The 17156-nt window shown below is 29.5% G+C and overlaps 2 protein-coding genes across 2 annotated transcripts; one reads left to right on the top strand and one right to left on the bottom strand.

Moving 5' to 3' along the window:
• The first annotated feature begins 4704 nt into the window (after window positions 1-4704).
• On the top strand, window positions 4705-6669 carry LOC123295280 (putative odorant receptor 71a). The gene is made up of 5 exons (XM_044876566.1): window positions 4705-5402; window positions 5570-5672; window positions 5744-5839; window positions 5900-6055; window positions 6622-6669. The coding sequence occupies exons 1-5, from the start codon at window positions 4705-4707 to the stop codon at window positions 6667-6669; spliced, it is 1101 nt and encodes a 366-aa protein (XP_044732501.1).
• Window positions 6670-11180: 4511 nt separating this feature from the next.
• On the bottom strand, window positions 11181-12772 carry LOC123303175. The gene has a single exon (XM_044886261.1). The coding sequence runs from the start codon at window positions 12668-12670 to the stop codon at window positions 11519-11521; it is 1152 nt and encodes a 383-aa protein (XP_044742196.1). The 5' UTR covers window positions 12671-12772; the 3' UTR covers window positions 11181-11518.
• Window positions 12773-17156: the final 4384 nt, after the last annotated feature.

The raw sequence follows: 17156 nt of genomic DNA, 5'->3' as shown, positions 1-17156 counted from the left end.
GACCAATATGAAACAACTTACTCCATAGAAGTTCTCTATTGACTTTGTCAAAGGCTTTCTCGAAGTCAATAAAACAGAGATAAGGCTTGGTCCTTTTGACTGCTAGCGAATTATCAATTAGCGTTTTTAGTACCAAGACATTATCCATTGTTTCATATTGCCTTCGAAATCCAGCTTGCGCGCAATTAATAATTTCATTATCATCCAGCCATTGCCACAGACGATCGGACAAGAGTTTTGTGTAAAGCTTACTTAGATTAGGCATAAGAGTTAGACAGTGATAGTTTCCAGGATCAGTGCGTTCACCAAAACCTTTGAATATATTGGTAATTATACCTGTGGTCCAAATGTGAGGGTACGCATGGTCAATAGTCATGGCATTGAACAATTTTTTTAGCAAAGGTCCAAATTCTGCATATTCGTTGTACATTATTTTTATTACTTTATTTAAGATTCCACCCCGCCCTGGCTCTTTATTATCCTTTGCCATACCTATAGCCCAGCATATGTCCTCATCATTAAAATATATATCAAAGTTGGTATTTTGTTCATCGGCCATTACCCCTTTTCCTGCTGCATTTTCACACTCTTCGTTCATACCATAGAGCTGGCAGTAGTAATTTTTCCAATCATCCACACTTATATCATCATTCATTACACCTTTATTTTTAAACCTGAGAATTTTCCATAGTAACTTCATATACATATTGGGTCTCAATAAAAAACACGGCACAAAGAAACGATTAAAAAATAATCTGATTATTTTATCGATTTTTTTATTTGATAGTAGGTAAATTTTTGGAAAATAATCTTTCAATAAACCTTAAATTAAATTAAATAATTTTCTTTATTTTCACAAATTAATTATCAAAAAAAAAACTTTTTTCTACGCAAAAGACAGACTTAAATAAACTTATAACATTCTATTTTATTTAGTAATTCAATACGCCATGCCATCGGAAAATTAATCAATTTTATTTTTGATTGTATTCGTCATATCTTGATGATTTATAAAAGAAAATTACTCAATAAATATGTTTATACAAGTTTGTCAAATATTCAATCATCTAAATTTTCTTTAACGTACTAATTATGACGTAAATTACAATATGCGTCTCTTCATGAATCGTGTATGAGCAATTTTGTAGATGATAAATAATTCTATTAATAATAATATTAAATCATTTTATTAAATTTTGACTTACGAATCATCAAGATTGAAATCACAAAATTAATTGGATAATGAAATCAGTCTTTTTTTAAATTTTAAAATATCAATTATTATAATTTTCTCTTTGGTGGTTTCTGAGTCATATTCTTACTCTCATAAACAAAATGTAAATTAAGGCATACATACATCACTATAATATATAATTTTTTTGAATGTCCAATGGTCAGAAATTCCACTTAAAAGTCTAAACTGGGAAAACATTATAAAAGAGAGACGTAATTTGTAACGTAATTTGTCCACCAAGAAATTTTCTTCATCTTTTGCATCACTAAGGTTGATCGGTTCACGGCAATTGAATTATGAGTTCATGAAGATCCATCATCTGATGAACAGAGATGACTAAGTTAGAGTATTGATGATTGAAGAGAGATATCTATATTATCAAATTTATAAGCAGCACTTGCACATATTTTATATTTTTGTAGTAACGGGTATTGTAAAGTCAAAAATAGCACAATTATTTGACTACAGCGCATGTATTTGGTTTATGTACCGTGCAATAAACTAAAACTATTTTAAATACTTTAGGTAAACAAACACCTTAATAACATAAAAATTCAGATTTGTATGTATACATTGCCTTAATGTTGTGTTAATCAACCTTAAGCCCGATGGATTTTAACGTACAAAATTTTGCTTAACAATTTTAGTACGACAAAATACACTAGCAATTAGTATACTGTTAGTTTTTTAACGGGATGTCATGTAATCTTAACAATAATTTACATGAATTAGTTATGATAATATTCTTAAAGGTGACCTTCTCTCTTCTCGTAAAAAATCAATATATGCAAACAAAAAATTATTTTGAAAAAGATAAATTATTGGTTATTATAAAAATTTGTATAATAACAACATATTTAACAATATGATAATACTTTAAACAGAAACTTTCTTAAATGGAAACGAAGAAAATTAGCAATTATTAAAAAATGTATTTGCATATTTGATACTATTAATAATCACTCATGCTATAATTGACGAGTTTTGTTAAATATGAAATATGTGATCTGCAGATGTTTAACAAATGAAAGTCGTCGGCTTTTAAGTCCTGTAGTCAGCCGCATATGCCCAACAAAGCCTATAATGCAATTAAAACCGAATGTCGTCTTTGTTGTACAGCATCTGTAGCACTTTTTTCGGGGCCTGTAGCACTTGTTACTCTTGTGTCCTACTTCTTAAACAATTATTTTGATATATATCAACAACCGTGCTTCAGCGTTAGTCAAGGCAAATTTAAGAAAGAACGAGAAGTGTCGTGGGAGACCCGGTAGGAACTGTGTTCCTTTCGTACCTTGGTACATTATAAATGTAGTGCTTACTTTCTTAATTTACATGATATTTTAAGTATTCATTAAAGAAGCCAAATACTTTTTTAATTCTTTAAAGAATTAAATTTTATAGTTACTTTTAGTTTTTACTGTGTGAATTAGTTATAGTATTAGAATTAGTTAAAAACTACAAAAATCCTGGATTTTTAGAACCACAGATCAATAGTTTATGGCAGTTTCAATAAAACTTCAATAAACTAATTGAATTCATTACTCAAAAGAATTTTACAATATGCAAATATGTTTAAAGATTTATCTATTTATTTTCAAAAAAAAAAAACAAAAAACCTCAAAAACCAGTTTAAATGAAAGTCGAAAGTGATAGTTGTTGTTTTGGAATTTGAGATAAATACTAAACAACAAACCATATAGTCATAATTAAAAGTAAAAAATTTGTTGCAATTATTCAAAACAACTTTTGTTTAACACACATCTAACATTTGTTATATTACAAGCACAAAACAACAGTTGACAATTTGATATGAAAAATGAAATTATCTTTAAAAAAAATCTTCATTACTGGTTCTTTGTAGGCAAAAGTGATAAAACTCGTAAAACGATTAAAATCGCATACATTTCTTGCATACATTTGCATATTTACTTTAGTGAATATGTAATTTAATATATGAATTATGTCTTTATTTCCTTATTTCATTTCTAAGAAATTTTAATAAGCGCAAGATTGGAAGACAATAGCTGATGAATTAAAAAGAGATGATACAGTAACAGAAGTATATCTATTAAGAGAAAAGCTGGAAATACATCTCATTTGGAAGGAAATCTTCTGTGTACCTTTCATTTTTATCTAAATCGGGTTCAAAAGTTTTCCCTTTATTTTAGATGCAGATTGGAGGAACACAGCATTTCTGTTTCTTCAAAACTTACCCTATGATTAAAGAGAGGAAGACCTTAAAACAGTTTTTTTTTTTTGAATATACTTATCCTTCAAAACAAAAAAATATGAAAAGCCAGAAACTTCAATAAACATTTGGTTTATGCATTCCTGTTATAAAAGTCATTTCATAATAATTATCCTTAAGGTATTGAAAATTAATAGATTGATATAAAAGAACTTAAAAAGGTTTTTTTTATGTTTGAACTTAAATAAATTTTTAAACGAACCTTTTAATTAAGAAAATGTAATCCAAGCGTTAGAGATCAAACAAATTTTAGGTCAATCAAATATAATTTTTCGAAGACTCCATCAAGCTGGAAATCGTTTCAATATGATCATTTGGTGTGTAATCTGAGTTTGCTTCAACATTGAATAGAATGGTATTTTCCGTCTAACGTACCGTTTTTGTGTTGCAAGCAAAAAACTGAAAAAAGGCAAACATTTCGGTTATTTGCCTCCTAAAAGCTATGCACATCTCCTGAGATTGTGCAAACTCAGATTACGCGCATTTAAGAACAAATGAAGATAATCAAATGATTTGCAGGTTACTGGAGAATAAATTCTTCAAAAATTAAAGATTTTTTAAATATATTTTCCAAGTCTTTCAGAAATTGTTAAAATTTCTTTCATCACAAGAGAAAAGGTGCAAACGGAAAAAAATCTTCGGGAAAATTTTCAAATTTTTCTGTTTTGTACTTTCGTTAGTTTATTATAAGTCGTACTCAGTAAATTAAAAAAACTTGTGATGGAAATATGGTGAAATAAATTAAAATGAATTTAATTATTTAGATTATTTCTCTGCTCTAAAATTTTCAATCTCAAACATCATTCAATAATCACGTAATCAAACTATATTTAATTAGCTTGTGCATTAAAAAATATATTTTTATAAAATTATGTAGAGAGATTATGTTTAATTATTACGTATCTAAAGATTATCGAACAGTTGGTGCGAGTGCTGACGGGTTAAGACCATAGTTCCGATAATGAAAACTAAGTTTAGTTGTCCATACAGTACGGAATCTTCACAAAGAATACGCCATACCACATAAAATAAAGAAGGCGAAACTAAGGCAATAATTATTGCATGCATCGTCTGTACTAAATGCATTTAAAAATCACTTAAATAATTAAAATCACAATACATTCTTTAAATACATTTTCATAACCATTGGAAAATTCCTTTTTCATTAAACTCCAAACACACAAGAATAATATTTTAGTGGAGAAAGACGCCAAACTCCAAAATGGAGTTTTTACAATTTAATTTAAAAAATGCACGTATTCTTGGATATTGGCATCCCAACGATAATAAATTCTACAAACTCTATACATATATCCAAATGGGTTTTATGTTGATTTTTGGATTATCACAAATTGTTTACATGTTGCTTCACGAAGTACCATTTGTGGAATTTGTTCGTATGATCCACGTTATATTTTTACCATTTTTGACAATGTACAAGCTCACAATTTGGATGCGATATGAGAAACGAATCCGTGGAATGTTAAATTTTATGAAAGTGGAAAAATTTAATGAAACTGATCCAACTATTTTGGATGCCCATAAAGTAGCATTATATTATTCGATATTCATTATTGGATATCCATATTTATCAGTGCTTGTTACATTTGGACCAGTTATCCAAATAATTATGCAAAACGGTTCGTATGAGAATATTAATTTACCATTTAAAACATGGTTACCGTTTGATATGTATCAATCTGGTTGGAAGTTTGGATTAGGAATGTTTCATCAAGCGCATGCTTATTGGAATTGTTGGGCTTGTTTGACAATTGTGCATTCATCGACTTTGAGTATGGTGATTAAAATTAATGCACATTTTAAATTGCTTGGAGATGAGATTGCCTTACTTGATGTACATGAAAAGGATGCTGAAGAAAAATTTGATCATTATTTACAAGAGTATCACAATATTTATTCGTAAGTACGATTATTATAGATCCGAAAAAATAGTCTTAAAAAAGTATCCGGAAAAACTCTTGAAAAAAGGTAACTGGCAAGAATGCATTCGATAGTATATATCAAAATCAAAAGTCGATAATTTTGCCGGCCAAGAATATTAAATTTTTTCTATTTCTGTTTTATAGAGTTGCAAGATTGATAGCAGATTTAAATTCTTGGCAATGGATTGGACAACTTGGTCCACAGGCATATTCTTTATGTGCAGCACTAATTCTTGTAGCACGCTTGGTAAGTTTCTTATTCCGATTCCTCTTAATAATATAAATGCCTTAGCAATCTACGGATTCCTTCTATTCCAGCCTCTTAGCGAATCCGGAAGTGATATTTTCTTAGCGATGTCTGCATTATTTGATCTATTCATGTATTGCTTTTACGGAGAAGAAATATTCTTCCAAGTAAGTTTAAAACTAACTTAATTTGATAAATTCAATTTTATTGACAATATTTATTTTCAGTCAAATCGTGTTTCGATTAAATTGGGTGAGATAGACTGGTATGATGGTTCAAAAAGATTCCGCCAAAAATTTCTTACAAGTTTATCTGTCTTTGCCCCTGGCATTACATTTAAAATTGGCGGATTTTTTATTTTGCGTCTAGATAGTTTTATCCAGGTAACAATATACAGATTGTTCGATTTACATCTATGCATATAAAAATCACGAGTATGACAGAGTATATGCGTTAAGCAATGCATCTAAGTACGAGTTATTATAGGTGTTATATGAAATTGGAAAAGTGACTTGTATCGTGACTTATCTGTTGTAGTTCATCTATTCATCTATTCAACTAAGAAACACCCACTCTCCAAGCGTCTGACAACTATCTCAACGCATATCGAAGCTTCAACACATGTATATAATATCTCTCACTTAGATGCATTTCTTAACGCATGTATCCTGTCATACTCGTGATATTTATATGCTTAGATGTAAATCGAACATTCTGTATATCGTTTTCTAATCTCTCCAATTATCGGCTCTTCGAAAAGCGCCCTGTAATAATAAAATACATCCCATAGTAATTATATTTCATATTTTTTAGATTATAAGATTTGCATATTCTATGTACACGGTTATGAGTACCTTTTAATCTGAAGACAAATTTTAATAAAAATTTCAACGAAATAATTTAGTTTTAAAATAATTGTAAAAAAAATTCTTTTAATATGTATTTTTAGATTATAAGATTTGCATATTCTATGTACACGGTTATGAGTACCTTTTAATCTGAAGATAAATTTTAAGAAAAATTTCAAAGAAACAATTTAGTTTTAAAATAATTGTAAAAAAAATTCTTTTAATATGTTATTCATATATCTACGTAATTTTCAGATTAAAAAAATTATTTAAAAGTGTTTTTCGTTTTATATACCTAAATAATTTTCCTTTCATCATGAGATATCAAACGAATCTCTATATATTATAAATGCGAAAGTAAGCGTGTTTGTTTGTTTGTTCAAACTAGCGAATGGTTTTTAATGAAACTGTACAGCAATATAGCTAATACAGAATAACACATGAGATATAATTTATAAAGATAAATTAATAAAAAATTTAAAAAAAAATTAAAAATTAATTTAATTTGTATAATATAATTTCTGTAAAAGTAGTCATTTGACAATTACCATAAATTACAGATTTCTGTAAAAATAGTCAATATGAAATATTTCACGGCCATCTTTGCTGATAGACTCAATGAATAATTACCATTTTTATACTATTAAAAAAATAGAAAACCATACATATATTTTACCTGTGTAAAACAATCATTACCATTATTTCGACGGTTATAGAAAGGAGATAAGCGATAGCAATCTTTATCAATTTTTACTTTTAAACCCAGCGAAGCGGATGGGTATCACTCTAGTATTTTCATAATTTCAGCGCTCGTCATATAAATGCTACTTTTAACAAGAATTTTCTTGAATTTATGATTATATGCTAAAAGGCGACCTGACCTCTTCATATTTACATAAATATTTAATTTGGATAAATTATTCGGTAACTAATTTTGTCTTATTATTCAACGAAAACTTTCTTTAGTAGAAAATTGGCAATTATAAAATATTAACTTGTCAAACTGAATCGTTGATGTTACGTTGATAGTTTACAAACGGAATTTCATAACAATTATTTCATACAATTTAACTAAAAAAATAATAGATTGAAGAATAACGAAACTTTAAAATATATTTTCGTTTGAACTAAAATTATTTGATAACAAACCCATTAATTACAGAATGTACGACATAAAATGCATTATAAACAAGTAAAAACAAACAATCGACTGAGTTAGTAGTTGAAATACCATGTATAGACAGTGTAGATTACTCTATCACATTACACATACATACATGTCACACATAAACAACTGATATTCCCATATTATACATACTATACAATTTACGCCTGATTTGCGCTCTCATGGGTAAACAGTGATGTTTACGAAAAAATGTTTCAAAAAAAAAGTTGTTCATATTTTTTAAGAAACATTTTTTACCTATGTAAGTTATTAATTTATTGAATAAATAACGAGATTGTATTTAATCCTGAAAGGAATATATTGACAAAATTATATAAAGGAATTACACTAAATTTACAAACAAAAACATACCTGAAAGGAATAAATTAAATTACAACGTTATTTAATAGAATGTCCACTAATAAACGTTTATGATTCTAACACAATATAAATTATAAAAATCTTTAGTTCAGGTATGTCAATTGAAACAAAAGTAAACAATTATATCACTATGGAAGTGATAATAATTTACACCTTCCCCCCCGAAGTCATTTTTTGCGAAGTAAAAGGTGACAGCTTACTGCTATGAAAATAATTTGATTCACTTCTTTTCTTGCCACAATCAACTTCATAAAACGAAGATGAAATCCGGCTTAATATTTTAAAAGGCCCAAGGCGAACTTTGTCCATTTTATTGCGATTTAATTTGTTCCCATTCTCTACGTACACAAGATCTCCAATTTCAAATTGAAAAGTTGTTCGATTTTTGTCAACTCTTTTTTTATTTTCCATAAAACTTCTGGATGAATTAATGAAAGCTTGCTGGCGGTCTTCAGCTAAATCACTAGGTGGTTCATATATTGGCGAAATGTTTGATTTCTTGCCTAGGAGCAGATATTGTGGCTCATAGTTAGTAGAGCTATGAATCGTTGAGTTATAATTTTCAACACATTCAGCAGCAATCGTAGGCCATGCTCGTTTATCTCCATCAATAATTTTACACCTAATTCTATTAACTAGAGTTTGATTTAAACGTTCGTTGAGACCATTTGAACTTGCACAATCTATGCTTGTAAAAACAAGTTGGATACCTCTTCTATTTAGGTAATTTTTGAGTTCTACGGAATTTAGTCCAGTATATTGATCGGCAAGAATTAACTTTATTTTATTATTTTTAGCGATCGGATGTATAAGATTTATAAAATCTTTTGCGCATTGGCTTTTTGTAGTAGAAATCCAAGCATACCTGCTAAAATGATCCACTAGTATGTGCATAAATTTCTTTATAGACTTATTTCCGGCAAAACCACCCACTGTATCTATGGACAATATTTCATAGGGTTCTGTTGCAGGTCCAATTCTTGACAATTTTCCAATCAATCTTCCTCGGCGAGTTTTACTTTGCCTACATGTCACACAGCCTTTACAAAAGTCAATGATAAGTTTATCTAAATTTTTGAAATAGTAGTGTTGTCGTATTTTGTTTCTCATTTGTGCAACACCAATGTGACCATAGTGATTGTGCAACTTGTTAATTATTTCAAGGCCTAACTTTTCCGATACAAAAATCCGCTTTCTTCCTTTTAACATCTTAAATATAATATCGTGTCTACGCTCAGTTCCCTTTGCAGTTGTAAGTTCTCTTTGATTTTCATATTGATCCCTCTTTATTTCAGACAATTCTATTAAATTGACCACTTGAATGACATCTTCATTTTCGAAATATTCTAAAACTGGTTGCCGTGATAGTAAATCAGCGATAATATTTTCTTTTCCTTTTTTATATATTATCTGGAAATTAAATTGTGACAAGTAGTGGACCAGATCGCCAAGAATCTCATCAGTTCGTGACTTCGTTCTTAAATTTTCCAATGGTTTATGGTCACTACAAACGAAAAACTTTCGTCCAATAAGATAGTATTTCCAGTATTTAATGGCTTCTTTTATCGCCTTGCATTCTAAATGAATCGTTTCCATTTTCTTTTCTCTTTCTGACAGTTTTCTAGAAAAATAAGCTACAGGGTGTAATAGACCATCTGACTGTGGTTGCCTCAAAGTCGCTCCAAGTCCTTTTTGACTAGCGTCTGTGTCAATGTAAACATCTTTTTCGACATCATAAATTGATAAAATTGGACGGGAACACAGATATTCTTTGATCATGGAGAAGCTGCGTTCACATTCTTCCGTCCAAATAAATTCAGTATTTTTTTTCAGCAATCTGTGAAGGGGCTCAAATTTTTGAGCACTATGATCGATATATTTTATAAAGTAATTTATTGTTCCTAGAACACTTCGAACCCCAGATTTATCTGTAGGTCTTTTCAAATTTTTTATTGCCTTTAAATTTTCTTGTGCTGGTGATATTTTATTTTCTTCAATGTAATGGCCAAGATACTTAACCGATTGGGCTGCAAATTTACACTTTTCGAGCTTTAATTTAAATCCTTCTTCTCCTATTACTTCAAGAAATCTTGAGATATGTTGCATGTGATCTTTCCAATTGCGTGAGAAAATAAGACAGTCATCCATGTAGTTGACGCAAAACTCATCTAGGTTATTTCGTCTTATAATATTTGAAAGTATGCGTTGAAAGATTGCAGGAGCATTTTTCAATCCAAAAGGTAATACTTTGAACATAAATTTCCCGTACTTTGTAACGAAAGAAGTTTTCTCACGGTCCTTTTCTTTTAACCTAATACACCAAAAAGCGGAGTTTATATCAACAACAGTAAAGTATTTACATTTCGAAACTTTTTCCGTTATATCATTTATTGTTGGAAATGGGTAGCACTCTGGGATAGTTATTTTATTTAAGTTTCTAAAATCGATGCAAAGCCTTGATTTTCTTCCATCTTCTTTTTTATATGCGAGTGTTACCGGTGATGCGAACGGTGAATCAGATTCCTCTATTAGATCGGATGCTAGTAACTTCTGTACTTGATCTTTGATTTCACGTTCATCTGGTATAGAACATTTATAAGGGCGGGCCGTAACATATTCATCTCTCATTAACTTTATTTCGGCCTCTCTAGACTTTACTTTACCGACATCAAATTTATTTTTGGCAAAAATTTTCTTGTGATTTTCAATAATATTTAAAAGTTCTACTTTTTTTTCATATCCATCTATGTGATCTAATTTAGGTTTGAACTGATTTTCATTAGTTTCTTCTTGATGGTAAATTCTAATATTTTCAGTGTTTTTCTCTTCTTTTTCATTTTCATTGATTTTACCTTCTTTATTAAAATTTTTAACATCTTTATTATCTTCTTTCTTTACATCTCTATTATCTTCTCTCTTTACATCTCTATTATCTTCTTTATTGACATCTTTATTATCTTCTTTCTTTACATCTATATTATCTTCTTTCTTTACATTTTCTTTATCTTCTTTATTTTCATTTGTAATTATTTTGTTAGAAATTTCACAAGATTTCTTCTGATTTTGATTACTTCTTATTTGGAGCATCTCATCATTTTTAGGTTTTTGGTATATGTTTAAATTCTCGTCTTGAATTAGTTTAAATTTTTTAATAGCATCTAAACCTAGTAACAGGTCATAAGAAAATTCTGAATTTTTAACTACAAAAGTATTCAAATTGTTTGTAATATTTCCAATTTTAAGCTTTATGTTTGCCCGGGCCGAACTAAAATTGAAACCATTAATTGTCTTGAATGCAGTGTTATGCTTTAACAAACTTGTTTTTAATACATCTACAACTCTTTGATTAATTAGACTCACGTTAGATCCTGAGTCATACACTGCTTTTATTTTCATTTTATCATCAATAATTACGTTTACATGAATTAATGGAATCAAATTATCCGGGCTCTCTAGTTTAAAGAATTTTGGTCAATTTCCATTTTCATCATTTCAGCCTCATTTTCTGAATCAGATTTCGTTTCAATTAAATTAGATTCTTTTTTCTGAGCGTACAGTATTTTATTTCGGCATTCGTTAGAGGGATGAAATCGATTTTTCCAACCAAGAGCTTCACACATGTAGCATGGTTTTTTCAAGGGTATATCAATTTGTTTCTTTTTAGTCGATTCTCCTAATTTTGTTTTTTCATGCCGATTATCATATGGTTTATTTTCTTTCGAACGTTTATTATATTGACCATCTAGCTTTCGGAGTTCATTGTATAATTTTTTTATAGTGTTAATGTCTTCGCGATCTAGCTCATCTTGAACTTGAGATGGTAAACCCATTACAATCAAGTTTATTCTGGAACTCATAGTACTATCACTTTCTACTTCTAAACATAAATTTTCTTTTGTTAAAGCGTAATCGATCAATGAGCCGCCTAAGTATTTATAGGTATATGCTTTTCTGACAGCTGTCCAACCTTTGTCAATAAAAATGGAAAAAAATGAATTTCGCCATTCAGACCAATTAGTTAGACCAAATTTTTTCAAATTTCCTTCATACCAGTGTTTGGCCGATCCAGCGACAAAAAATCGTAAAGCTTCAATCATCTGGGTACCACTTTTTATTTTATTTCGGTCACATTCACTTTCAAATTTAGAAAACCACTCAGAAGGGTTTTGTGTTTTGTCATATTTATCAAGAACAAACTTCTTTTCTATATTTTGCAATTTTATCTCATCTTTGTCATTTAATTTTAATTCTAATTCCTTGATTCTTTTAATTAAAAAATTTTCTTCTTGGAGTTTTTCACTCACATCAAAAAAAACTACAGATTCCTGTAACGGATAGTTTTTGTAGCTAAGGTTTCCATCTTCATCAAAATATTCTTTTTTCAAATCCTCATCTAATTTAATGCCAATTTTTCGGAAACCATTAATCGGTTTAATAGCAGCAATTGCACTTTTAATGGTGGTTTTTGATGATAATACCTTATGTTCATATAAATTTTTATGTTCATCTGGTAAGCTAAACCATAACCGCTTATCTTCGGATAGTCCAGCTAATTCAAAATATTCATCGCTTCTTCTTATTAAGTGGACAAACAATTTTTCCATCTTAAATGATTGTAATTTAATTTGTAAGTTATTAATTTATTGAATAAATAACGAGATTGTATTTAATCCTGAAAGGAATATATTGACAAAATTATATAAAGGAATTACACTAAATTTACAAACAAAAACATACCTGAAAGGAATAAATTAAATTACAACGTTATTTAATAGAATGTCCACTAATAAACGTTTATGATTCTAACACAATATAAATTATAAAAATCTTTAGTTCAGGTATGTCAATTGAAACAAAAGTAAACAATTATATCACTATGGAAGTGATAATAATTTACACCTATATTGCTCATTTACGAACTCGACCTCACTTTTTACGTCTTAAGCACGCTATAAAAATTTAAGCTTGATATCTCTTTTCGTTCTTGAGTTATCGTGATGACAGACGGACAGACAGACGACATAGACAGACAGACAACCGGAAATGGACTAATTAGGTGATTTTATGAACACCTACAACAAAATTATGTTCATAGCATCAAAATTTTTAATCGATACATACTTGGGACTAAACTTAGTATACCTTGATATATTTCATATACATGGTATAAAAATTGATGAATAATTATAAAGTATTCTATAAATTAAATTTCACATCCTACAGAAAATTCCATTTCAGTCCATAACATTCATTCCACATAGAATAAAAGCTTTTATTTATCTGGGAGGAAAAATTTCCAAATATGCAATTTTTACAATTTAATTTAAAGTATGCACGTATTTTTGGATATTGGCACTCAGACGATAATAAATTTTACAAATTATTTACATATATCCAAATGAGTTTCATGTTTTTGTTTCTATTATCGCAACTGACTTACATAATCGTTAACGATGTACCATTTGTGGCTTTGGTTCGTATGATTCACATCATATTTTTACCGTTTTTAACAATGTATCGTCTCATTATTTGGATGCAGTACGAAGAACGTATCCGTGATATGTTAAAATTTATCAAGGATGCAAACTTTAACGAAACTAATCCAGTCGTATTACGTGCCCATAAAATTGCATTCAACTATTCGCTATTTATTATCGGATTTCCGTATTTGTCAGTTTTTATTACATTTGTGCCAGTACTTCAAATGATATTGCAGCAACATTCGTATGAGAATATTAATTTACCCTTTCCGACATGGATGCCTTTTGATTCGTATGCAACTGGCTGGAAGTTTGGATTGACTATGTTTTATCAGGCGCATGCATATTGGACTTGTGGGGCATGCTTAACGGTTGTACACGTATCGACGTTGAGTATGATGATTAAAATTAATGCACATTTTAAATTATTGGCGGATGAAACTGCAACGATTAATGTACATGAGAAGGATGCTGAAAAAAAATTGGACCATTATTTACAAGAATATCATAACATTTATTCGTAAGTGCAATAGACATGTTGACTAAACTTTTTTAATTACTTAAGGTAAAGAATTCTCACTGCACGGGCAGAAAAGAGAAGTTGGTTAATGAAAATCTTCAGGTGTATGCAAAATATGAACGTTTAATTAATTAAACAAAGAGGAAGATATAAGTTAGTGTCGTCATTGCCCGATACTACCATAGAGATACATATTAAATACAAATAAAACTTTGTTTTGCTAAAAGAAGATGGACAACAATTTTTGAATGCTTATAACTTGTTTAATTGAATGCTTATTTATTTTCCGATTGCAGAGATCCTTCTTCCGATTGCAGAGATCGGTAGTGAATGATCTTGAATCTAATACTCTTAAACTACTACACTCAAAAAGTAAATCATATAATGAATCGAAGGGTTTCTGGATTGATCGGATCCAACATTTAATTAGGCCATGGTTACGGTAGGCTGTCATAGCTGATAGCTAATCCGATTCACTTTAACCACAATCTAAATTACGTAATTAGAAAATCGTATCGGGTTGTGGTCAAATTTACTGACATTATGAGGGAATACACTCCTAGTATTTGGATTTGAATATAAATTAGGGTAGTAAAATGGGAATATTATGAAGAGGTTCTAGTATGAAGTGGTCAGAACCTTAAAAAGTTTTTACCGATCTTCAAGATCATAGAAAAATTGTTAATTATATTTTGAATTTATTTCCTTATAGGGTTGCACGATTGATAGCAGATTTAAATTCCTTACAATGGGTTGGACAAATTGGTCCACAAGCGTATTCCTTATGTGCAGCACTAATTCTTGTGGCACTTTTGGTAAGTTGTTTGTCGCTAAAGTAGATGCCAACGTATTCTGAATGACTTATTTGTTTTAGCCTATCAGCGAATCTGGGAGTGATATTTTCTTAGGTATGTCAGCATTATTTGATTTATTCATGTATTGTTTTTTTGGGGAACAAATATTTTTCCATGTAAGTTAAAATCCACTTGAATGAAATTTTAATTATTTTTTTATTTTTTTTTATTCTGATTTGTCTCATAGTCGAATCAAATATCAATTCGATTGGGTGAAATAGATTGGTATGCTGGATCAAAATCATTCCGTAAAAAGTTTCTAACAAGTATAGCAGTCTTTGCTCCTGGTATTACATTTAAAATTGGTGGATTTTTTGTTTTACGATTAGAAACATTTATTCAGGTAAATAATTTCTCAACAACAAAAAATTTGTGTCCATTGTGCTTCGCATAAAGATTAAAATACTAGCAAATTCTTCAAAAATGATTAGTCGACCAAATATTTTTATTTTTCCAAAAGGCCTTGAGTCTAGAAGTTTATTGAAGCTATTGATACTATAATAGTAATTGAAACTTTGAAGTTTAATATGAATTTTTCAATGAAATGAAATAAAAACAATAATTAAAAAAAATTATGACATTTTTTATTGTCTAACGATCAATTTTTAATCAAATGATATGAAATGACCTTATTCGTCCAACTGATAACAAGCGGCTTGAGAAATAATATTTTTATATAATGAAATAGTTATTGCTATGAACAAACTGATTGGTTAAGAATAAGTACCCTTGGAACGACGCTTGCAAAGTACTTTTGAATTGACTAAGATGGTGAAAAATTTTCGATAAAAGTGAATTTGCGTGAAAAATTTCATTAGAAATTTTTAAAACTTAATTATTTATATTTCGTTACAAAATTAGATCGTTCAACTCTTTTACAACCTGTAACTTGTAATGCCCGTGGGCGTTTTGAAAAATGAAACACGAATGATTTGATAGCAAACCGGAATACTCGCTAGTTTTTCCCTTATTCTTACTAAAATTGATGTCAGCCCAAGCGTATTAGTTGGTTGAGGCGTAGGTAAATCTGTACACGGTATGCCTAGGTAGCGGATTCGATTTCCGCCGTCACAGCAAAATATTAATTTAAGTAATAAGTTGTTGTGATGGGCTGGTGTAGTAAATGCATAAAAGAGGAGTATTCAACCCCTGAATAATTGAAAAGCTAAAATTATCAGCGGAAAAGGTGGTAAAACACATATATGGAATGAAAAATGAGCCCTATGTTTCAAGTATGTCCCTCGTGGACGGTCAATATAACCTTTAGCTACAAAACTGTATATAGTTTTTAGCCACCTACGAAATAGAAGCAACAAAATGTGGCACCAAGACTTGTCATCAGCTTACGACCTATAACTTCATCCTTAATATCTATCTCGATTTCTGAGGGTGAATGGATCTTGGCAGATACGCCAATGAACTGCCATTTCTATGAGAATTTAGAAACTCTATGAGGATAACTTTTAATGATTCTGAGTTGTGAAAATATAAAAAACAAGGCCAGAATTTTGAAAAGTGAAGATTGAAAGAAATTTTACTGGAAAAGGCTAAACAACCAACTTACTCGTGTAACATTGATCCACTTAAGACATTCTAAAAGTTATCAGAAAAAATATATACTTTGCAAAAAAATGTATACCACTTTCAATCGACCACTCGATATACATATGTTTAAAGCCATATGGCTCTCTACATTCTTAACTTAATAACTAATTCTTATTTCTTATTTTTTAGATTGTAAGATTATCATATTCCATGTACACGGTTATGAGTACATTTTCATAAATATATAATGTGGAGAACATTTTACTTCAACAACGTATAAAAATGTACGGAAAACTTTCACGTCGTAATTTTAGTAAGAATATATATTTAAAACTATTGTAGACATTTTTTAATACATTATGCACTAATAAACTTTTGTTTTTTGGTTTCAAATAAAACTACTTGAAAAATTATCGTTTTCTTTATATATGAACAAATTCTAATTGCTAGAAGTTTAAAATTGTGATAATTAAGGATTAACAAAGACGGTACTCGAGGAGATACGGATACGGATGCGGATTTGGAGAGAAAGAGTGAGAATGCGTAATGATAATCTCTTATAAATACATTGAATTCCTTATGGTACAAGAGCTAGCAACTTTGTCGAGAATTTCGGCTGAATTTTGGATGTTTTTTTTCCTTATTGGACTTATGTAGGGCTGAAATGCACCTTGCATCTGAGAAAATTACT

Source organism: Chrysoperla carnea, chromosome 1, assembly GCF_905475395.1.
Source record: "Chrysoperla carnea chromosome 1, inChrCarn1.1, whole genome shotgun sequence".
Classification (NCBI taxonomy): domain Eukaryota; kingdom Metazoa; phylum Arthropoda; class Insecta; order Neuroptera; family Chrysopidae; genus Chrysoperla; species Chrysoperla carnea.
Note: the sequence above shows the minus strand (reverse complement) of the source record. Positions and strands in the feature narration are given on the sequence as shown.

Coding starts and splice junctions, on each gene's coding strand:
- LOC123295280 (XM_044876566.1), top strand. CDS start 4,705: ATGGAGTTTTTACAATTTAATTTAAAAAATGCACGTATTCTTGGATAT. Junction 5,403..5,569: donor GAGTATCACAATATTTATTC/GTAAGTACGATT, acceptor TCTGTTTTATAG/AGTTGCAAGATTGATAGCAG. Junction 5,673..5,743: donor TAATTCTTGTAGCACGCTTG/GTAAGTTTCTTA, acceptor CTTCTATTCCAG/CCTCTTAGCGAATCCGGAAG.
- LOC123303175 (XM_044886261.1), bottom strand. CDS start 12,670: ATGGAAAAATTGTTTGTCCACTTAATAAGAAGAAGCGATGAATATTTT.